The sequence below is a fragment of the Ochotona curzoniae genome, unplaced genomic scaffold (assembly GCF_017591425.1).
Source record: "Ochotona curzoniae isolate NIBS_2020 unplaced genomic scaffold, NIBS_Ocur_1.0 contig_3520, whole genome shotgun sequence".
Lineage (NCBI taxonomy): Eukaryota > Metazoa > Chordata > Mammalia > Lagomorpha > Ochotonidae > Ochotona > Ochotona curzoniae.
The window spans coordinates 14,034,403-14,058,123 of NW_024465894.1; the positions used below are offsets into that span (position 1 = coordinate 14,034,403).

A 23,721-nucleotide genomic window follows, 5' to 3' on the forward strand; every position below is an offset into this window, starting at 1 on the left:
ATTTTGAACCAGCATTTCTTTCAACTGTAAGAAACAACCAGTTTTTTTAAGCCCTACACCTTCTAAGGATGTTCTTAATGTATTTATTGTGCAACAATAGAATAAGCCCATAAAATTGTGTCTCAGTTGTGTGCCCACTTTTCCCCCAATGGACCATTCGTATTCTTGGATTGATTATCTTTCTGTCCTTTCTGCTGATGGTATAATGGCTCTAAAACTCCAAGTAAAATTTTCCGAGAACCAATATTGAGATGTTGTCTTCTGCAAGTCTATAAGGCGTTGTCTCTTGGAGTTCTTTTCCAAAAGTTATTTCTTATTTCTGAGGACTGTATTGCTGGTACTTACTCTTTATATGTGGATTTATAGGAAATAATTCTCTAAATAGAAGTTTACCTGTCAGGAAGTAAATGGAAATTAGTATACATAAGGACTTTAGTGCCTTCATTTGATACCCAATGTATATATCATCATTTAATAGCTCCTGTTGTCTGAGAGGAAGTTGAAATCTATTTCCCATGAGGAATGAGCCTGAAGGATGCAACATAGTGTTTGGAACCAAAAGAATGCAATAGTTTAAAATCCCTGGTTCTTAAGGAAATGAATCGTACATTTGTATGTCTTCTGTTGGAAGAATAAAAAAGCTGTCTTCAGTGCAGGGATTTTCAACAAAACCAAATCTTTAAAATTCATCCTCTGCTCACAGAAAAAGAAAATCCTGAGTACGTTATTCATTCAAAAGTATAATCAGATACTGATTATGTCTGCCTGAGACATGAATACTAGGTGGCCTGCTACTTGCTGTTGATGGAAGTTTTCTCATTTCAACTGATGCAGACGCAGCATTTGTGGTGCATAGCACAGAATATGTCAGTTAGTAGAGTAATGCCTCATTCAACCTGGGCACACCAAGGAGATCCACATTCTTAATGCTTTGCCTCTTGCTTTCTTATGCAGGATGCTTCTTTGCTTATTCAGCTAATCCAGGGCTGTGCACTGTCTGTGCTGCCAAGATGGATATTGCTTTGAGACCAAGTTTTCTTGCTGAAAATCTAACTTCCCTGATTTTGGGGACTTGTTTTAGGTTATCCTCCTCAGCCAGTTGATCAGAGGCCACTTCAGCAGATGCCTCCGCAGCTCATGCAGCATGTGGCACCCCCACCACAGCCACCACAGCAGCAGCCACAGCCACAATTGCCTCAGCAGCAGCCACAGCCACAGCAGCAGCCACCACCACCCCCTGGTCAGCCACAGTCTCAGCAGCAACAACAGCAGCAACAGCAGCAGCAAATGATGATGATGCTCATGATGCAGCAAGATCCCAAATCAGTTAGGCTTCCAGTCTCCCAAAATATCCATCCTCCAAGGGGCTCCCTGAACACAGACTCCCAGAGAATGCCCATGCAACAGAGCAATGTGCCTGTCATGGTCAATTTGCAAGGATCTGCTTCCGTTCCACCCTCACCTGATAAACAAAGAATGCCAATGCCTGTAAATACTCCTTTGGGAAACAATTCAAGGAAAATGATGTACCAGGAGAACCCACAGAACCCTTCCAACTCGCCACTGGGAGAGATGTCTTCATTGCCTGAAGTGAGTGGCAGTGAAGTACCATCTGTCTCAGGAGGCCAAAATAACATGCCTCCACATCTGGTAGTCTCCCAGAGTCAGTTAATGATGACAGGGCCGAAACCCGGACCATCGCCTCTTTCAGCAACTCAAGGTGCAACTCCCCAGCAGCCCCCTGTGAACTCCCTGCCGAGCTCGCATGCCCACCACTTTCCAAATGTGGCTGCCCCAACCCAGACATCCAGACCTAAAACCCCAAACAGAGCCAGTCCCAGACCCTATTATCCTCAGACGCCCAATAACCGCCCTCCCAGTACAGAGCCCTCAGAAATCAGCCTGTCACCTGAAAGACTCAATGCCTCCATAGCAGGGCTCTTTCCTCCACAGATTAATATTCCTTTACCTCCTAGGCCAAATTTAAACAGGGGTTTTGATCAACAGGGCTTAAATCCAACAACTTTGAAGGCCATTGGACAAGCACCTTCAAATCTTACCATGAATAATCCTTCCAATTTTGCTGCTCCACAAACTCACAAATTAGATTCTGTGGTGGTGAACTCTGGAAAGCAGTCTAACTCTGGAGCAACAAAACGGGCAAGTCCGAGTAATAGCCGCAGGTCTAGTCCTGGCTCCAGTAGAAAAACTACCCCAAGCCCTGGGAGGCAAAACTCAAAAGCCCCTAAACTTACCCTAGCCTCCCAAACAAACACAGCCCTGTTGCAGAACGTGGAATTGCCGAGAAATGTGCTGGTCAGTCCCGCTCCTCTGGCCAATCCCCCTCTGCCTGGAAGCTTTCCGAACAACAGTGGCCTGAACCCTCCAAATCCCACCATGCCAGTGCCTGCAGTGAGTGTGGGGGCAGTCCTGGAAGATAACAAGGAGGGCTTGAATGTGCCTCAGGACAATGATTGCCATAATTCCCAGGGCAGGAAAGAGCAGGTAAACATTGAGCTAAAAGCAGTCCCTGCCCAAGAAGTTAAAATGATTGTCCCTGAAGATCAGTCCAAAAAGGATGGGCAACCTTTGGATCCCGGCAAACTTCCCAGTGTTGAAGAGAACAAAACTTTAGTGTCTCCTGCCATGAGGGAAGCACCAACATCACTGAGTCAACTTCTTGACAACTCTGGAGCTCCTAACGTGACCATCAAACCCCCTGGGCTTGCAGAAGTGGAAGTAACACCTCCAGTAGTTTCTGGAGAGGACCTCAAAAAAGCACCTGTTGTTCCCACACTACAGGATCCGTCATCTTCTAAAGACCCTCCTAATTCCCTCAATTTACCTCACAACAATGAGCCGTGTTCAACACTTGTGCATCCAGAATTGAGTGAGGTCAGTTCTAATGTTGCACCAACCCTCCCTCCAGTAATGTCAAGACCTGTCAGCTCCTCCTCCATTTCCACTCCTTTACCCCCAAATCAGATAACTGTGTTTGTCACATCCAATCCCATCACAACTTCAGCTAACACATCAGCAGCTCTGCCAACTCACTTACAGTCTGCTTTGATGTCGACGGTTGTCACGATGCCCAATGTGGGTAGCAAGGTTATGGTTTCTGAGGGACAGACAGCTGCTCAGTCTAACGCCCGGCCTCAGTTCATTACACCTGTCTTTATCAATTCATCCTCAATAATTCAGGTTATGAAAGGATCACAGCCAAGCACAATTCCTGCAACCCCACTGACCACCAACTCTGGCCTGATGCCTCCGTCCGTCGCAGTCGTCGGTCCTTTACACATACCTCAGAACATAAAGTTTTCTTCTGCTCCTATACCACCTAATGTACCCTCTAGTAGTCCTGCTCCTAATGTACAAACAGGACGACCGTTGGTCCTTAACTCACGAGCCACTCCCGTTCCGCTTCCTTCTCCCCCTTGTACATCTTCTCCAGTTGTCCCTCCTCATCTGCCTGCCCAGCAAATAAAAGAATTGAATTCCGATGAGACCAGTCCTCAGGTGAGCACCTCAGCAGATCAGAGCACTCTGTCCTCTTCACAGTCAACCACGGTGGTTTCTCCCCTTTTGACGAACAGCCCAGGCTCGTCTGCCAACCGGCGAAGCCCAGTCTCATCTAGTAAGGGGAAAGGAAAAGTGGACAAAATTGGCCAGATTTTGCTGACCAAGGCCTGTAAGAAAGTTACAGGCTCTCTTGAGAAAGAAGAGCAATATGGTGCAGATGGAGAGACTGAAGGCCAAGGGCTGGAGACCTCGGCTCCAGGGCTCATGGGAACAGAACAGTTATCCACTGAGCTGGACAGTAAAACTCCAACGCCTCCAACACCCACTCTGCTAAAAATGACCTCTAGCCCTGTGGGCCCAGGCTCTGCCTCAACAGGCCCCAACTTACCTGGCGGTGCTCTCCCTACCAGCGTACGCTCAATAGTAACTGCTCTAGTGCCCTCTGAGCTCATCTCTGCAGCACCAACCACAAAAAACAGTCACAGTGGCATAGCGTCTGAGCCACCTCAGGGTGGCCCAGTGGAGGAGAAGGTGGGACCCCATCCAGAACTTCTACCCAGTATAGGTATGTACTTGGGACTTGACATCATCCGTTGTTGGAGTTTTTTGTTGACCTACCCCATAAAAACACCTTTCTCCTTCCCTATTTGGTGGAAGAATGAGCTAAATAGTAAAGCAGTAGTTTTATGTATTGGAAGTACATCAAGAAATATGCTTTTAAAGACCCTGTTAAGTTTGTATTCATTTAACATGGTTGCCTCTCAATTCCTTTCATTCATATGAAAATTTCTTGGTTTACAAGAAAGCATCCTTACAGACTTTGTCTCACAGCATACCAGCCGTATCAGCTAGTGTTAACTGCATCCAATGGGTGAGAAGTCCGAGGCTCAGAATGAAATTCAGTACTTGTTCTAAGTGTATACTGTGGCCTTCCAGTGTCCCCTAAATGAAAAAATGCTTCTGCAGATTCTTCTAAGCATGCTGAATGCTTGCTCAAAACTCTTATATCAGGATTCTCAAAACCCCATCCACATACTTTAAAAAGATTCATTCATGTATTTGAAAGGCAGAGTTACAGAGAGAAGGGGAAATAAAAGTCTTTCATCCACTGGTTCACTCTCCAAATGGACGTACTAGCCATGGATTAAGCCAGGCTGAAACCATGTCTTTCATGTGAGTGACAGGGGCCAAACACTTGGGCTATCTCCCACTGTTTTGCTAGGCAAACAAGTAGGGAACTGAATCAGAAGTGGAGCAAGATCCAGCACAATGACTCAATAGCTAAATCTTCACTTTGTAAGCGCCAGGATCCCTTTTGGTTCGTGTCCCAGGTGCCCTACTTCCTTTTCAGATCCCTGCTTATGGCCTGGGAAGGTTGTACAGGATTGCCAAAAGCCTTGGGACTCTACACTTGCATGGGAGACCTGACAGAAGCTTCTGGCTTTAGATGGGCTCAGCTCCAACTGTTGCAGCCATTTGAGAAGTGAACCAGTGGATGGAAGGTCTTTCTGTCTCTCCTTCTCTCCCTAAATCTGCTCTGCCTTTCAAATAAGAATAAGTAAATCTTAAAAGAAAAAAAAAAAAAGGAAGAAGAAGGAGGAGCAGCCAGGACATGAATTGATGCCATGTGGGATGCTGGCAGTGGTTTCACCACAATGCTAGCCCCTGTTCTCATACATACTCTTATCTCGGGGACCATTCCCTTTCTGGGATCTTCTAGAGTAGGGCTTTCTAGACGACTAAGATCCATGGTAACACACAGGAGGAATACAGTGATTGGAAGTCAGATAGATTTAGTTGGTGTCACAGCACCAGCATTGACTAGACATATAGAATTGCTTAACCACTTCAAATTTCAATTTTCTCCTTTGTAAAATGGGACAGCAGTAATTGTAAGAAGTTGTTGAGCATATAACTTGCTCAGCATAGGCCTAAAATATAATAATTGTCTAATAGTTGTTGCCAGTTTTTTTTTATATGCTGTATTTGTAGATTAGTCCATTTCATTAATGGATGTCCAGTACAGGTATTTCCTTGTTGTTCTTGAAGTGAGTTAATGGTGGAAGAACAGGCTTCCTTACACCACCTCTCCTTTCCTTTTCCTGCTTTCTGTGCCCCACAATTTCTCCTGCTTTGAGGCTTCAATGTGGCAGAAGCTCTTCCTCCCCAGAGGTGACTCAGTCACACATTTCCACAGCTCGGAAGGGTCTTTGTGATACACTAGGCCAGCTCATAGGACCTGTCTTCTTTAGGCAGCGCAAATGGTTTTTGAGTGCCAAGAGTGACAAGCACCCTAGAAGATAGACAGGAAGAACACCATCTTCGGATTGTGATCAGAGTTCAAATTTTAGCTACACTGGTTACCAGTTGCAGTTGGCTAAGTTTCTTAACTTCTGCTGGCACCATGTTCTTAAATGCTAAGTGGAAATTATGATTGCTACATCTCAGAATCTGTACAAGGATTCAGTGAGAGGACTTCATCAAGTGGCCAGCACACTGCCTCATACTGTGATCTGAAAAGGTCAATTCGCCTTCTCTCTGCCCCTCACAGGGATAAAGGACCTCCCAGAAGCAGGGGCTTTGTGTTTCTGCTTCTGATTCTGTTGATGTAGGCGAACCTTAAAAATTAAAAAGAAATTTGGTATCCCAAAACACACTTAAACACACTCCCTGCTACTAAGTATTTCTATTTTTACTTCCTTTAAGTAAACTTTTTCCTCTAGTATCAAGAAAATAATTATGAATTGATTAGCAGAACTGTAAATAAATCATATGTCCTAGAGAAATATGTGAGCCTTGGGGAGATGAACTACCAGTTGGAAAAAAAAAAAAAAACTCTCACTTTTAATTAAGGGCACCCACTTTACTTATAGTGATTGTTTCTATTCTTTTTCAAGGGACTTCTGTGCTTTTACCTTGAAAATGTGAGAAACCAATACTGAAGTTAAAAGTAGAAATTAAGGTATAGTTTTAAGCTTTATCAGATAAGCATCCAAAATAAAGTATTATACACAAATGCATTATTGACTGCTTTATTTAAGCAGGGAAGAAATAAAAATTCACTGTTTCCTCAAGAGGGTAAAACTATTCCAGAGTTTTCCAGGATTTTAGATTGAAGTGTCAAGATGGGAGAATGTGCTCTTGACTATGACATGTCTGTGCCTTTGATCTTTACCATATGAGCTGGGAATTCTGTTCTAGAGGATACGGTATATTCTGTTGTATACGGTATATTCCTCAAGGGCCTTAAGTTCTCTGTCCTTCAAAGCCTAGTTCTTATGCTTCTCCCTGTAATGTGCCTTCAGATTCCTCAACCTGAAAGTGAACTCCCTTGCTTTGGACTGCCATAGTGCTTTATATTCGTCTCCTTCCTGAGGCATAGGAGTGCCCTCCAGAGTGCCACATTGGTGTATCTATAACACCAGACTGACTGCCTGATGTACAAGAGGGATGTAGGTTATTCTCTAAGGGTGCTTGGCATGGTACTTTCCTTCTAGTAAGTTCTGTATAGCTTTTAAACAAGGAAATAACACACCAAATTGATTTCTCCCTTAACTATCAATTGACTACCTCTTTATGCCCATCATATTTGCCGGATTCTCTTTAAAGTACAAAATTATATGATCAATCCAGCTTTCAAGGAGTATATTCTTTAAAAGAGTGAGACAGGATTTTTAAATGCTAGAGTGAATGGTATAGTCATCCCTCATACTGATTTGGGTTTGCTACTAAGGTGTGCTTTGAGTTTTTTTGTTTGATATTAGATCCCAGTTAGTAAAACAAGATGATTGCTGTTCTCAGGCCACATCCTCCTCTAGTCAGAATACACACAAGCAGGAGGGACAGATATCACTAAGTGGCAGTCTTTGTTTTTAACTTTTTTCATGTTTTTATTGTTTTTTGACAATCTTTACATAGTTAATTAGGGTAAAAAGGTTCAAGGGCTATAGAAAAGTGGGTTAGACTATTATTTCCACATTGTTTTCTTCATGTGTCTGAGGTAAAGGGGGATATGTTAAGGGAGAAGCACCACCCAGTTTCCCACTCACCCCAGGTCCCGGATGTGGGGCATGCTCCGAGATTCTTGCTCAAGTGGTTTGATAGTTCACCAGTTATGAATTGCTGCCATTCTCGAAGTGGCAGTCTTTGTTACTGTTGTGATAGTTAAGTTTTTTTGGTTGTCAATTTTAAAATAAGCTTTGAAATGTACTTTCAAAGCTGAAAGCTCTGCCCTCTAAGATCAGTATTTCAGCAAGCAGTGACTTTGCTGTTGATTTGCTATGCTTAGAAAAGAAACTAAAATGCCTGTAATTGTTGTTTTCCTTCCTTAGCCCCTTCACAGAATTTAGTCCCAAAGGAAGCTCCAGCCACAGCACTGCAGGGGTCTGTTGCTAGACCAGGTAAGACTCACTTGGGAAAAACTTCATGGAATTGGGATAGGTCGTATGTGACAGAATTATTGCTGTCCTCATCATCACATTTTCTCAGTGCCAACATGTGGTTATAATTGTCTTATCTATTTGCCTTGAGGTGAACTTGGGTTGAGTGGCAGCACTTGTGCAGGACTGTGTGAGGCAGTTTCCCCTGAGCTAATTGATGCAGTTGCAGTATCAGGCAGCTCAAAAGTGGCATCTCTGTGCCTTTTGTCCCTTACTCCCAGCCATGAGCGATTTCCATTGCAGAATTTGTCCTATTTGTGGTTATCTACCCATAACTTCCAACTGACTTGCTGGAATATGGTAACTTAATGGGGTGGCAAGTGTTAAAGCACCAAGATAGTAACTACAGTAGAGGCTTGTTCAGAGACCCTCTGCCCCAGGAAAGTGGCCATTCATCTCTGGATCATATTAGGTTTCTCTTCACAACCCAAATCCTGTAAATAACTTACAAATATTGTTTCTGGAAGGAAGGTCCAGGGTTGTCTGACAGAACTGCTACGAGATGTTGATCTGCTCTGAATGCATGAGGCATTTAATACCTTCATAGATGAGACTGCTGAGGCAGGTAACAGATATGAAGCTATTTCAAAACTTTGTGGAAAACAAAAGATAATTGCATTGGGGCTGGTACAGTGGCTAATTTTTCACCTGCAGTGCTGGCATCCCTAATGAGTTCTAGTCCCAGTTGTTCCACTTCTAATCCAGCTTCCTGCTCATGGCATGGGAAAGCCATGGAGGATGGAACTTTGGGCCCCTCACCCACATGAGAGATTTGGGAGAGGTACTTGGCTTCCAGCTTTGGATTAGCCCAGCTCTGGCCATTGCAACCATTTGGTGAGTGTACTGACAGTGGAAAGTCTCTCCCTGTTTCACTCTGACTGTAACTCTGAGCTGACTTTCAAGTAAAATAAATAAATCTTTATTAAAAAAAAATTAGGTGTATTTTGGTTGAAAAAAATTTTTTTGAAATCCAGAAGATGGCATGATGATGTTGCATGCTAATCCTTTGCTGTGGCACCAGGATCCTATATGGATGTCAGTTTGTATTCCACCTGCTCTACTTTTAATTCATTCTCTACCTATGGCCTGGAAAAGCAGCAGGGAATGCTCTAATCCTTGGCCACCCACATAGGAGATCCAGAGGAAACTCGTAACTCATAGCTTTGGATAGACTCAGCCACAGCCATTGCAGTCATTTAGCAAATGGAACAGCAGATATTAGATCTGTCTCTCTTCTCTGTAAATCTGTCTTTCAAATGGAAATGAATAAATCTTAAGGAGAAAAAAAAAGGGAGAAGTTGAAATCCATACATAAGGGAGTCCTCAAAATTTAATGGAAAACATATACTATGAAAAAGTTATACATGTCTTAATTTCTGCTGCTGAATAAGCTTATCTTTTCATTTTATTTCCCACAAATTATTTGAAGTACCCTCAGACATTTTGGTTTAGTCTTGCCCAGATATTTGTCATTGTAGATCATTTAAAGGTACAGAACAAAAAAGTATAACTAGTTCCTGTAAGGATAATAAAATCTGATTGAAAGCACAATTGGTGAGACCAGCATTGTGGTATAGTAGAACATGATGTCAGGATCCCAAACAGGCACCAGTTCAAGTCTGGGCTGCTTCACTTCCAATTCAGCTGCCTGCTAATGTTCTGGGAAGGCAGCAGAGAATGGCCCAAGTACGTAGGCTGCTGCACACACATGGAAGATCCAAAAGAAACTCCTAGATTTGGTCTTGCCTGACCTGGCCCTGGCCATTGCAGTGACTAAGTGGATGGAAGTTCACGGTCTCTCCTTCTCTGTAACTCAGCCTTATTCAAACAAACACTACAAATCACACATTTAGAAAAATTACTAAGAAGAGAAACCATCTGACCTCATTCAGTTTTGTGAATCTAAACTAGTAAAAGTAAAATATAGCTTGTGATTATTTTAAAACCTGCTTCTGGGTGCTATGTCTTACATGATGAGTTTTCTACTTTACTCTTTTGGATTCCTGTAAAGAATGTTTTTGTGAAAAACGTCTCAGCCACCTAGTTTGTTTCTCTGCTAACACTGTCCGTATAATACTTGCCATTGTACTGGGCATCTGGGGAGAGCACAAATGGAACAGGTTATTCATAGACAGCATCAGATCGTAAGCATGTGTTTGGTAAGAAACAACTAGAAAGAAGAAAGGAATTTTGTTTCCTGCCCCTTTTTATTCCAGAAATTGAGCTTAACCATTACCATCATTTCTGAGTACTTGTTTGAAGAATCGTCTTCCTTTTGAAAGTTTAGCTTCAGTGAATCTCCTTCAAATGCCTCCAGTGTACTGACTGCCTTTGAGTTTGAGCCTCAGCCTTAGCAGTGCTGGTATCAGAGTTTCCAAAAGCTTCTAATTCCTCTTGTTTCCAAAAGCCAAATTATTTAAGATTAGTACCTCTTTTGAGCCATTTTCATTTTGGAACAGGTTATCTGAGTTTGCCATGTTCCAGCTGAGCCAGCAAGGGAACTGACTCCATGAGTTGTGACTTGTTTCCTGTGAAAGGGTTTCCAGGTTCTGATGGGTCATATATGCAGGTGTGAAGACAGAATTCCCTTCTGCCAGAACCGAGCATGAAAGGCAGAGTAGTTCAGCCTCCTCATATGAAAGGATGTGTCAACATGATCATCCCAGCAATAATCATCAGTATAGCTAATATTGAGTTATTTCCAATTGTCAGGTGCTGTACTAAAGCTTTTATATACCTTGTTTCATTTAGTGTTTATTACTTTGAAGTGAGTCAAGTTGTTCTCCCTGTTTTTCACATGAGATCAAATTGTTTGTCTGAGATTACATGGTTAATAAGCATTGAAATCAAAATCTTTAAAAGATTTATTTGAAAGGCAGAGTTACAGAGATAAGGAGAGACAGAGAAAGATCTTCAATCCACTGGTTCACTCCCCAAATGGTCCTTATGGCCCAGTCTGCGCTGACCCAAAGCCAGGAGCCAGGAACTTCACCTTATCTCCCATTTGGCTTCATGGGCCAAAGCACTTGGGCTAATCTTTTGCTGCCTTTGCAGGCTGTTAGCTGGGAGCTGGATCAGAAAGTACAGCAGTTGGAACCAGTACCCCAGTGGATGCTGGCATCAAGTTGGTAGCTTAACGTGCTATACCATAACACTGGCCCCTTAAGATGAACTAAGCCACTCTGCTTTTGCTGCCTTCTGGGAGGCTACAGTGTAAGCTTAAGGCAGGTCTCATGTGTACACTAGAATGTGAGGTCTGGAACTGCCTTCAGTTGCAGGGCTGTGGGAAGCCAGAGGCACATCAGGAAGGGCTTTTGGGAAAGTTGGGATTTCCTAAAAGCAGATAATAAAAGAAGCAAGTGTTTATCTGCTGGTGCTTGCAGACCCCAAGGGTTGGATGCCAAACTCTGCTGGATTAATTACTGGGGCTTTCCTTTCTGGGACGGCTTTTCTGGGAGACAAAGAGCAACCTAGTGGAATCTGTAGGAGTATCTCAAAACAAAACCCTCTAGCCTCCACAGTTCAGTGAGTGAGTACACTGTTTGAAGGAGGATGCATCCTTAACAGATCTAGAAGACATGTTTGAAAATTGTTGCCTTGGAAAAAGCGCCAAGAAGATAGATATAATTTTAAGATTGAAAACAGTCTCTTTTACTTGAGGAGGTAATAATAGGTAAATTAAGTCAACATAATTTTACTAACTTAGTTGAAACTGAATGAAATATGAACCAGGCAGTGTGAATTTAGTTCTGTTGCTCCAAACAGGATTATTTCAGTGTGAAGTAGAAATAAAAATAGACCAAGTAAGTGTCTTATGTTCCCAGCAAATCTGCCTGAATCTGTGCCAACGTTGTGTCCTTACGAAGCAGGGTGAGTCCTGCTGGGCACAGAGATGCGTTCACCTAAACAGTCATTCAGAATTCTTGCAGACATCCAGTTTCTCCTGGAGAACATACACACAGCACCTTCCACATCTCATGTCTGTCCTTGTGGTTTTTTTGTTTTTTTTTTACAGAGCTTGAGGCAAATGCTGCCATAGTCTCTGGACAAAGGTAAGATGATCATTTCTGCAGATGTAGCCTGAACAGTGTAAGCCTCGTAGAGGGAGATGAGCTTTCTAGGTGTTGTGCTTCTCCTCACCCCGTCCTTTTCCTTTACTTTTATACCAGTTTGTTTTTATTATTATTTTATTTTTACTGTTATTTACATAGTTGAGAAGGATATATCCCCATGTGGGCCTTTGATTAGGGTGGAGAAGGTAGAGGTATGGAGGAAGGAGTGGACGACAAATGTTTGCAGTTTTTCTTTTTTTTTTCCTGTGTCTGTGAGGGAGTTGGGGAGTAGCCTGCTCCTTGCTGTCAAACTACATCAACACCCAAGGATGACGGGACAGTCATTTGATGTCATCTTAGAAGTTTCTGACATGGGGAACAGTGTTCCGAGGATGTTACATGAGTTATTTTGATAGTTCTGAGGCGCTATTGATTTCCTTGCTTCGGGGTTGCGAAATTTTTTCCAAGACCTGTTGGTTGACATAGTCCACCTTAGTACATTCACAGGCCCAAGATCATACTGCAAAGCTTGACTAGGAGAATTGTCCAGCCTGTTCTGCTTTCCATCCTCTGACGAGGCAGTTGATGTCCCCTGTTGGCCTAGATGAGCTGGCTATTATGTCCCCCATGTGCATCTGAGCATGCTGTCTACTGCACAAGCATCAGCAACTGAGGAGGCCTACTTCTGGTGCATGCACCCCAAGGTTGGACCACATATCCTGTGATTCTCCTTATGGCTAGAGTTTGAGTCCAGTGGTCTAGTTAGTGAGTCTCCCAAGAAACCTCACTTGGGGTGACCTGAGACTTAATTCTTCTGTGCACCAGCTAATGCAGAGTCCAGTTCAGTCCATCACTCACAGCCTGTGCACATACCAGTGAATGAAGTTGCAGCCCTGCACAACATGATCCACCCCTAGTCCCAGCTCTCACACTCACCAGTGGGCCTAGCAAGGGAGACCCTGAAGTTTCCCTACCAGGTTTGCCCCCTAGCCCTGGGTCTTGCATGTGCCAGTGAGTGCTGCAGCCCAGTCTAACATGGCCTGCTCACCTTGGCATTCACTAGTGGGTGCTAGTTCCTGGCTCTGTCTAGCCTGTTCCTAGTCCCAATTTATGCTGTTGGATGTTGCAGCCTAGCACAGTCTGGCCATCCCCAAGTTCTGCCCCTCGTGTGAACTGGCATGTTTGTTAACTAACCCAGCTCAGCTTGCACCCCATCCTGGTTCTCGGGCCTGTGAGCAGGTGCTGTAAACTGACCCACCCCAGCCTGACCCCAGGCCACCCCTAGTGTTGTCTCCCAGTACACTTGACAACAAGTGCCCCCAACCTAAACTTCCCTCAACCTTGGCTCTAATGGAATTGCCACCTAATGGGAATTTCCCAAGTTGCCTTATCAAACCAGCTTCCAGCCCCATATATCATGTGTGCTGGTAGGTGCTCAACACAACCTTACATGGCCCACCTCCAATCCTGGCATTCAGCGGCATATACTGTGGCCTAGCCTGTCTGGCCTGCAACCATTCCAGTTCTCACCTGTGGGTGCTACAGCCCATTCTCACCTGGACTACCCCCAGACTCAGCTTTCATGTGGACCACTTGGTGCCACAACCTAACCCAGCTTGTCCTGTACCAATTCTGGCTCTTATGAGTACCAACAGGTGCTGGGGCCTGACCTAGTTTGGCCTCCCCCTGAATCCAGTTCACACGTATGCTGAAGGGTGCTGCAGCCATTTTCATTCTGACCCACTCCTAGCCCAGTTCTCGCCCTCACCAGTAGTAACTGTAGCATTAGCAAAGAAGTCCCAGTTCAGTGGTGCTCCTTTGCAGCCTGGCCTAGCCCATCCCTCTCCCCCCAACTCCCAACTCTTACTGGTGGGTGCTGCAGCCTAGCTCTGCCATACCTGCCTCCATTCTTGGCTCTCATGTAAACTGGCAGTGGAAATGGCCTAACCCAGTGCATTCTACACCCCGTCCTGGCTCCTGTGCGTGCCAGTGGGTGCTAAGGCTTGACCCAGCCCAGCCTGGCCTGTCCCCATTCTACCCCCCAAGCCAGTCCACACACATGCTGACAAGTGGTATAGCCTTGCTTGGCCCGGACCATCCCAGCCCTGGCTCTCAGGCTCACCAGTAGGAGCTGTAACCTAGTAGAGGAATCCCCTAAGTTCCCCTACCAGGCCCACTACCAGATCTGAATCTCACTTGTGCCAGCATAATCTCCCTGCCCCCAGCATAGTGTGCCCCCATATTCAGCCTTTGCATGTGCTGGCAGGTGCTGTGGCCCAGCCTATTCCCAACCGCAGCTCCTGTGAGTATCATTGAGTTCCATGTTCATGCCTAGCTCAGCCCATCACCACCCCAGCTCTTGCGTAAACCAGTAACTACTTCAGACCCATGGGGATGAGCCCACCTATCCCCTACACAATCTGTACCCAGACCTGATTCTCTCAAGTATTGGATGGTGTCATGGAGCAACCTTGCATGGCCCATCTCCTACCCCAATATTCACTGGCAGGTACTGTGACCTAGTGTTGTCAGGCAAACCCCCAGCCCTAGCTTTTTTTTTTTTCTTTTAAGATTTATTTATTTATTGGAAAGTCAGATATACAGAGAAGAGGAGAGACAGAGAGGAAGATCTTCCATCCAATGATTCACTCCCCAAGTGAGTGCAACGGCCGATGCTATGCCAATCTGAAGCCAGGATCCAGGAACTTCTTTCCGGGTATCCCACATGGGTGCAGGGTCCCAAGGTTTTGGGCTGCTCTCGACTGCTTTCCCAGGCCACAAGCAGGGAGCTGGATGGGAAGTGGAGCTGCCAGGATTAGAACCAGTGTCCATATGGGTGAGGACTTTAGCTGCTAGGCCATGCCGCTGGGCCCAGCCCTATCTTTCTTGTGCACCTGGGTAATGGGTAATGCCACCTTCCCCAGCCCAGATCTCCCAGGTGGACAGGTACATTGGTCTGATCCAGGTTTCCCCTCTCTAAACCCCATGCTCTCAATCCCCTTATTTACCAAGAGATGCAGTGGCCCAGTCCATGGAAACCCCTAGGAATCATTGCACACCTGTAAAATACATTCTTGGTAACCCCACTCCCACACATCCACAAACCTCCTTCCCCAGGCAATTCACAGTCCACCACCATCACCCTCCCCGCTCCCACCAGTGCAACCCCCAGGGTCATCTTCCAGTGGGGGCTCCTGGCCCCTTCTATATATCTTTAAAAAGAAAAGAAAAAAGCATAAGCAACTATACTGGCATACTGGTATAGTTAACACAAATTTGGCATTAACCAGACCCAGAATGCCCGCCAACTATTGGCTGCTTTTCTCCCAACATTTTAACACTTGCCTATGTACAAGACAATCTAGGCAATTGCCATCAGCTGGGAGCATCAGTCTGTTTTTACAGCCAACTTAGGGTTGCAGTCAGTCCTAACCCCCTCAAAGAGAGCTTTTCTCCTAGTAAGAACTTGGCTAACACTTGGGCAGAACCCTCAGCATGTACGCCACATCAGGACCCTTGGTAGATATTGGTGGCCCCATCCCTGGATACTGGGGCATTTGGAGGCTGGGTATGGCTCCTCCCCTTATATCTCCCCTTCCCCCAGAAACAGGATCAACTATGTAAACACCATCAAAACTAAAGTTAAGAAAATAAAAATAAAAACTTGGTTAAGAACTTGGTAGCTGAGTTTCTGCCTTACATGATTGTTTGAAAACTGAATAGATTAACATGATCAATACTCAACACAGTAAATAGTGAATGTCCAATATGTGGAAGGAATGTCAGTGTCATTAGTAATAGTCCTTGCAACTACCTCCTAAGTGTAGTTTTTGTGGAACTAGTGTGGTATTGTGGGTTAATTCACTGCTAGGGAAGCTTGCATCTGATAGCAGAGTGCCACTTCAAGTCTCAGCTACTCTGCTTTTTTTTTTTAATTTTAAGGATTTATTTATTTTAATTGGAAAGCCAGATATACAGAGAGGAGAGACAGACCGATCCTCCATCAGCTGGTTAACTCCTCAAGTAGCTGCAATGGCTGGAGCTGAGCCAATCCTAAGCCAGGAGTCAGAAGACTCCTCCATGTCTCCCACACTGGTGCAGGATCCCAAAGTTTTGAGTCTTCCTCTACTGCTTTCCCAGGCCACAAGCAGGGAGCTGGATGGGAATTGGAGCAGCCAGACATAAACCAGTGTCCATATGGGATCCCAGCATATGCAAGGCGAGGATTTAGCCACTAGGCTATTGTGCCTGGCCCAGTCCATGGGAGCCCTCCACATTTCCCCTACCAGCTTTTCTGCTCCCTCCCCAGTTCTCACGTGTGCTGGTTGGGTATTGGCCTAGTCTGTCATGGCCCACCTTGCCTCGACATTTGCCAGTAGGTGCTGTAGCCTGGTCACCAATTCCAGCTCAGGCTGGTGTATCAGTTTGACCCATACAGATCAGTCTCTCCCCTTCAAACCACCAGGTCTCAGTACCCTTGCTTATCTTCAAATAAAGTTATCCTGTCATTGGGAGTCCCTCAGGATTGATTCCTCCCCAACATGCACAGTGGCCTCATTCATGGACGTGCCTAGGCAGCAGTTCCACAAATCCAAGACTCCCAAGCTCACTGCTGCCCAAAAGCCCAGGACTTGCCCATCACATGGCAGTGCTAGCTGTGGCCAGGGCCCCAAGTATTGAGTCTGACTTGGCTTGGGTACTCCCAGCAGCCACTAGGCTGCTGTCAGCTCTCTGCACCCAGGCCTCTGAGGCTGAACTCCCCTAGGTTCCTCCCACCACACGGTGGCGGCAGGTGGAGCCAAGGCCCGCCTTTGCTCCCAAGAGATCTCCCCGTATACTCACCAGGAAGGGAGAAGCCTCTTGGGCCTGGCAAGCCCAGGACTCACTCACCACGTGGCAGCGCTGGCTGTGGCCAGGGCCCCAAGCATTGAGTCCAACCTGGCTTGGGTGCTGGAAACTCTTTGCACCCAGACACAGAGGCTGAACTCTGAATTTGTAATTTGAACCCAGGCCTTCTGACTACAGAGCCCTCGCATTTAATCTACATACTGCAGAGACAAGGTGGGGATTTGTAGTTCAGAATCTGGAGCATAGAGCCAAATACCATGGTTCATAAATGCTATCTCAGACTTGACTCTGTTTATCTGATCCCAAATTAATCACCATTGCAACTATACTTCTTTGTTTATTTTATTTGGAATGGGATATTTAAACTCATTTGCATTTCTCAAGCATACACCAACTATCTGTCTTGAGGAAGAAGCTAGTCAAACCAAAATGAAGTTGTGGATATTTGTTTCCAGAGTTGCCTGAGCATTAACCATGTAAATACAAAGATAGCATTGCTCTTGCTTTTGTTTTGTCAGCTTGAAAGAGGCACTTCCATTTGGAATCTTTTCTTCAGAATCTGACCATTTTCTGGGCACCTTGCCGTAAAGCCATTCTCATAACCTCTGAAAGGAGGTGTTAATCCCTTTGATTTGTAATTCCACCTCAGCTCTCATTTTACCTTAGGTTGAGGTTTGGTGTGGGGAAGCTTTTGTACATAAAACCAGGGTAGTGAATAATGCAACCAAATTCCCTGCCATGGTGCCACTGGCAAAGAATCCTCTGACAGAAGTAAAAGCATAGAGGTAGGGAAAGTTGATAGTCATGGCATGGTTCATGCCCTTAAGGAGCCCTTGATCTAGTGGAAGGCACAGGCATTGAAAGAGAACATGTTGTACAGTCAGGTGGGTGCTGCAGAATGCCAGCTGCAGGCCATGAACCCAGGGAGAGCAGAGAGTCCACTTGAGCAATGAGACCTGGAATATTTTCCAGAGGAAGTGGCCCTGAACTAGTTTCACTCTGTTTGTTACAGTATTTTTACTTAAGTTCCATGCCTTATAAGCAAATTTAATTGACTAATTTTTCTAATGATTTTTGACATGCAATTTGTGAACCATGAAAGTAGTAAAAGATGCACTTAAAGAAAACTTGGAATGTAGATCAGAGAATTACAGAGAGCTCATCAGAAAACCATAGTTCCTCTAACTTAACAATATTCATTGTTTCTATTTTAATCATTTTTAATAGATTGATTTTTTAGGGCCCATCATGATGACTCAATGGCTAAATCCTCACCATGTAAACACCAGTCCCATATAGGCACCTTTTCATGTCCTGGCTACCCTACTTCCTATCCAGCTCCCTGCTTGTAACCTGGGAAAGCAGCAGAGGATGGCCCAAAGCCTTAGGAGCCAGCACCCATGTGGGAAACCTAGAAGAAGCTCCTGGCTCCTAGCTCCTGGCTTCAGATCAGCTCAGTTCTACCCATTACAGCTATTAAGGGAGTGAACAAACAGTTGGAAGATCTTTCTATAAATAATCCTTTCCAATAAAAGTAAATATATTTTTTAAAAAACCAAATTTTTAAAAAATGATTTATTTTGTATTTATTTGAAAGGCCAAGTCACAGGCAAAGAGGGTGACTTTCCAATTGCTGGATCACTCCCTAAATGGCTGAAATGGCTGGGGTTAGGCCAAGCCAAAGCAGGAACCCAGATTTCACTTGGGTCTCCCAAATGAGTGGCACGGGTCCACACACAGCAGTAAGCTGGATCTGAAGTAGAACACCAAGACTCAGACACCAGCCCTTATTTGACATGTTTTTGGTTTTTAAATTTTTTATGTTTACATAATGGAAAGGGATGCACAGCCATGTGATCCCCCTGATTATGGTGGCAAGGGTCAGGGAAGGTGGAAGGTGGATGGGACAGATGCTTCCAGTTTTTTTTTCTCCTGTGTCTGCAGGGTAGGAGATAGAGTGGGATGCTCCTTATTGTCAACTACATCAGCTCCCAAGGATGGGGGGGTCAGTCATTTGATGTCATCTTAGAAGTTCCGATGTGGGGAACAGTGTTCCTAGGATGTTACTGGGGTTGTTTTGATATCTCTGAAGAGCTGTTGATTTCATTGCTCCAGGGTTGAGAAAATCTTTCCAAGACCTGTTGGTTGACTTAGTCCACCTTAGTGCATCCACAGACTCAAGATCACACTGCAAAGCTTGACTAGGAGAATTGTCCAGCCTGTTCTGCTTTCCATCCTCTGACGAGGCAGTTGACGTCCTGTTGGCCTAGATGAGCTGGCTGTCATATCCCCTGTGTGTATCTGGGCATGTTGTCCACTGCACAAATATCAGCACAATGTTTTAATTCATCTTTTCCTAATCCTCTTCATGAAAAATATATAGCAAAGAGATATTGTGTCAAATTTAAGTGAATATACCTTGTATTCATTTATTCATGCGTGATTACATACTTGCTTTATATATAATGAAAATGGGAGTGCATTATTGATAATATTTGTGAGTTTTTCCCCACTTAACATATCAGTTTTGTCCTTAAATAGTTTTTCATAAACAGGAGTTTTCCTGTTTATGACTACAAATGAATGGTGTCAAGATTTAGTTACCTGATACTGTTAGGCATGGGATTCTTCTATTTATACCAGTTTAATTAGAGCTCTGTAAAAAGTCATCCCCTTAGTCTCCTAGGAATGAAATTACTGAATCAGAGTTTCTCATCCTCACCATTATGGACATTTCAGACCAGATTGTTCTTCACTGTGGGAAGCTGGTTTTTATATTACGGGATATTTATTGCCATCTCTAGCCTTTATCCAAAAGATGCCAGTAAAACCCCTACCCCAATCACGACAACTAAAGATGTCTCTAGACATTGTTAAATGGCCCCAAAGAGACAAAACTATCCTCTGTTGGAAAACGTTGACTATATACTATCCACACTGGATCAGGGGTATATAAAAATGTGTTTATCCCTGTGTCCTCCTGACTGTAGCCACCTGCTGACTCAGGCCCTGGGAGACAGTGATGATGGCTCCAGTCCCAGGCAAGAAGCCATTTTTTTTAAAGATTTATTTTATTTATTTTTTTTTTTTTAAAGATTTATTTTTATTATTTTTTCATTGGAAAGGCGGATATACAGAGAGGAGAGACAGAGAGGAAGATCTTCCATCCGATGATTCACTCCCCAAGTGAGCACAACGGGCCGATACTATGCCGATCCGAAGCCAGGAGCCTCTTCCGGGTCTCCCACATGGGTGCAGGGTCCCAAAGCTTTGGGCCGTCCTCGACTGCCTTCCCAGGCCACAGGCAGGGAGCTGGAAGGGAAGCGGGGCTGCCGGGATTAGAACCGGCGCCCATATGGGATCCCGGGCGTGCAAGGCGAGGACTTAACCACTTGCGCCACCGCGCCGGGCCCTAAAGATTTATTTTTTTATTGGAAAGTCAGATATACAGAGAGGAGGAAAGACAAGAGAGGAAGAAAGCAGCCACCTAGGTCAGAGCTGTGCTGAACCAAAACCAAGAGCCGGAGCCTCTTCCAGGTCTCCCATGCAGGTGCAGGGTCCCAAGGCTTTGGGCCGTCCTTGACTGCCTTCCCAGACCATAATCGGGAAGCTGAATGGAAAGTGGGGCTGCCGGGAATAGAACTGGTCCCCATATGGGATCCCGGCTCATGCAAGGCAAGGACTTTAGCCACTAGGCTATCACACTGGGCCCACTCCCTGTCATTTTTGTGGGAGAGCTGGATTGCATGTCCAGCTCCTACCTGTAGTCTCAGTAGTTGTGGGCTTTAGAGAAGTCAAACAGTGGGTGCGAGCTTGCTCTTCCTCCTCTCTCTGTGTCTCTCACTTGTTTTCCCTTTTCTATCCTCTGAAATTAATAGTTTAAGAGCCCAGTGTGATAGCCTAATGGCTGAATCCTCACCTTGCATACGCCGGGATCCCATATGTGCACTGGTTTGTGTCCTCGCTGCTCCACTTTTCCATCTCCCTGTCTGTGACCCTGTCGGGAAGGCAGTGGAGGACGGCCCAAAGCCTTGGGATCCAGCACCTGTGTAAGAGACGCTAAAGAAGCACCTGGTTCCTGACTTTGAATAGGCTTGGTTCCCATTGTTGCAGCCACTTGGGGAGGGAACCAGTGGACGAAAGATCTTTATCTCTTCTTCTCTCTATAATTCTGACTTTCCAATAAAAATAAATAAATCATTTAAAAAATTAATAGTTTAAAATAGCAAATGAGAAAGATGCAACTCTACTATGGGGAAAAAAAACCTGAATATTACCACTTTTAAATCTTTTCATTCTAAAAATGGGATTTGGTGGTGATCGATATACGTAGCATTATTTTATGAAGACATACCCAAAATGTGTCTTGTAATAAGTCATTCATTCTTTCAGGCTAACAGTGGATGCCTTTATATGTGAGTGATTTTCTAGATTATAGATCCTGCTTTGAGTCAATAACAATTTCCAAACTTATCTTTGATGTCTCTAAAAAAAATCTCAATATCCAAAATATTTTAATTTTTTGAAAGAGAACATTACCTTGGGAAAATAGGTAAAGAAGTTAGGAGCTTTTGTTCCTTATGCTTTTTAGCTGTTTTGCAGCAAGTTCATCACCATTGTGCTTTTAGTATTTTATTTTTACTAACCTTACAAGCTAGATACACTTTTTAAAAATTTTTATTTATGTTTTGTTCTGTTTGAAAGGCGGAGATTTTCTGTGTGCTTGGTTTACTCCCCACGTGCCCGCAGCAGCCAGGCCTGAGCCAGGCTCCTGGAACTCAACATGAGTTCCCACCTGGGTGACAGCCACATACTTAAGCTCATTTTTGGGGTGCACATTAGCAGGAAGCTGGAAGTAGAAACAGGCACTTTGACACGGGCTATGAGTATTCCAAGCAGCCTCCCAGCTCCTGCACCAAGCACCCATCGCCTGGACTCGGGTGTAAACTCAGTAATGTAATAGATCTGCTGACTGTCTGAGGGTAAAAGTTTTTCTCTTTTCCCAGAATGCCTATGTAGTTCTCATCTCCTATTTTATGAATGAGACCCTAATCTTAAAAGCCCCTTTTTATGTAACTCACCTTCCTGGAAACTTTGTTGCTTTCCTTTATCAGCAGTGAGCCCAAAGAGACAGTCGAGAAGTCCAAAACCCCAAGCCGGAGAAACTCTCGAACTGAAGAGCCAGCTGTGACTTCTGAAAGTGTGGAAAATGGGCATCGTAAGAGATCGTCTCGACCTGCTTCGGCCTCCAGCTCTACTAAAGGTTAGTGGAGGGACATGAGTGTCATTGGTAGGTCAGCTAGAGCAACGGGCCCCTATCACAGCAGCAGGGGCTTTGCCCTCTAACTCTGCTTCTTCTCCTTCAGTGTGTTGAGTAACTTGGACTTCTCCATCCATTGTTCCTTCCATGTCTTCTGTGTGCATAAACAAAGGCAACAAGCCCATCCGGAGGAACAGAATCCACTTTAAATTCATGTGACGACTACTCACCGCACAGGGGTCCAACCGTCTTTCTGTTTCTTTTTAAACATTTGGCTGCTATTTTCCCCCATTCTTCTTGGTAGGGCCCTCACTTCACAGAAATTCTCACTCAACTTCCTGTTACCAGGTCGTAGGTGAACTAGCTACACTCATTTGCACAAGTGGTTCCTGCTGTCACAGAGCTGCTGTCCTTCCTCAAACCCAGGCCTGTGCTTTTGAACCTGTCTTCTCAAGAACTTTACATTACTGGGGCCAGCGTTCTGACGTAGCTGTCTAAAGTTCCACATGCAGTGCCAGCATCCCATATGAGCACCAGTTTGAGTATTGGCTGCTCCACCTCCCTGGTAATACTCTAGGAAAGTAGTGGAAGATAGCCCAAATGCTCAGGCCCTACCACCCAAGTGAAATGCCTGAATGGAGTTTGTGGCTCCTGGTTTTAACCTGGCCCATCCCTGGCCACTGCAATCTTGAAACCTTTAGGGAGTGAACCAGAAGATGGAATCTTTCTTCTTTCTTCTTTCTTCTCTCTCTCTCTCTCTCTCTCTCTCTCTCTCTCTCTCTCTCTCTCTCCCTGTTCTGTAACTCTATCTTTCAAATAAATAATTTTTAAAAAAAATTGTTTGTTTTCCCCTTTCCTTTGACTGTTACCTGCTTGAATCAACCCTTCCTGTGTCTTCCACACCCCAGAACTGACGGGTCGTTTCCCTCTCAAGCTGCTGCTCCTCAGTCATCTGCACACAGCCACCAGATGTTGGCCTTCTAGTCGCCTTTTCTCTTCAGCTTGGATTTTCCCCCTGATTTACCTCGTTCTTACCCCCCTCTTTGGTTGTGTTTTTCACAGATATAACTTGTCAGTTGTATTTCTAGTATGGATGGCCAGATACTTTAGACTGCATGCACATCCTTAATGGAACCTCAGACTCTACATGTCTGAAACCAAACTTGTGATTTCCAATCCCAGCGTTTTCCATCACGGTATATTGCACCACCGTCATTGTACTAGGCAAATCCTCCATGCCACTCCTTCTTTCTCCCTCACCCTCATATCAAATTCATTGCTAAAAGGTGCTGGTATTGTCTCAGGTGGCCCAAATCTACTCATCTTTTTCCTATCTTCACTGCTATCCTTTGATGATTTACAGCTGTAACTAGCATTGGCATGTAAAAGCCTCAGCTTGGCTCACAGGGCCTGTGTGGTCCAGCCCTTGTCATCTGTTCCCAGCCTCATCTCCCCTTAGTCAAACATGCTGTCCACATCCCTGCCACCGCAGGACCTGTGCTTGATTGCTGCTGCAATGGGGCATTCTCTTCCCCCTTGCTACCTCTCACCTTCTTAACTGTCCACTTTTCCTGTGTACACTGGCTTAGCAGTCATGGCT

General features: G+C 44.8%; 1 protein-coding gene across 1 annotated transcript in view; it reads left to right on the forward strand.

Moving 5' to 3' along the window:
• The window catches only part of NCOA6 (nuclear receptor coactivator 6), a 68,689-nt gene that overhangs the window by 39,978 nt on the left and 4,990 nt on the right, over positions 1-23,721 (forward strand). The window contains exons 12-15 of the mRNA XM_040981606.1: positions 1,082-4,087; positions 7,854-7,922; positions 11,977-12,013; positions 21,976-22,124. Coding sequence (XP_040837540.1) covers positions 1,082-4,087; positions 7,854-7,922; positions 11,977-12,013; positions 21,976-22,124 — 3,261 coding nt within the window. The remainder of the gene's footprint in view (positions 1-1,081; positions 4,088-7,853; positions 7,923-11,976; positions 12,014-21,975; positions 22,125-23,721) is intronic.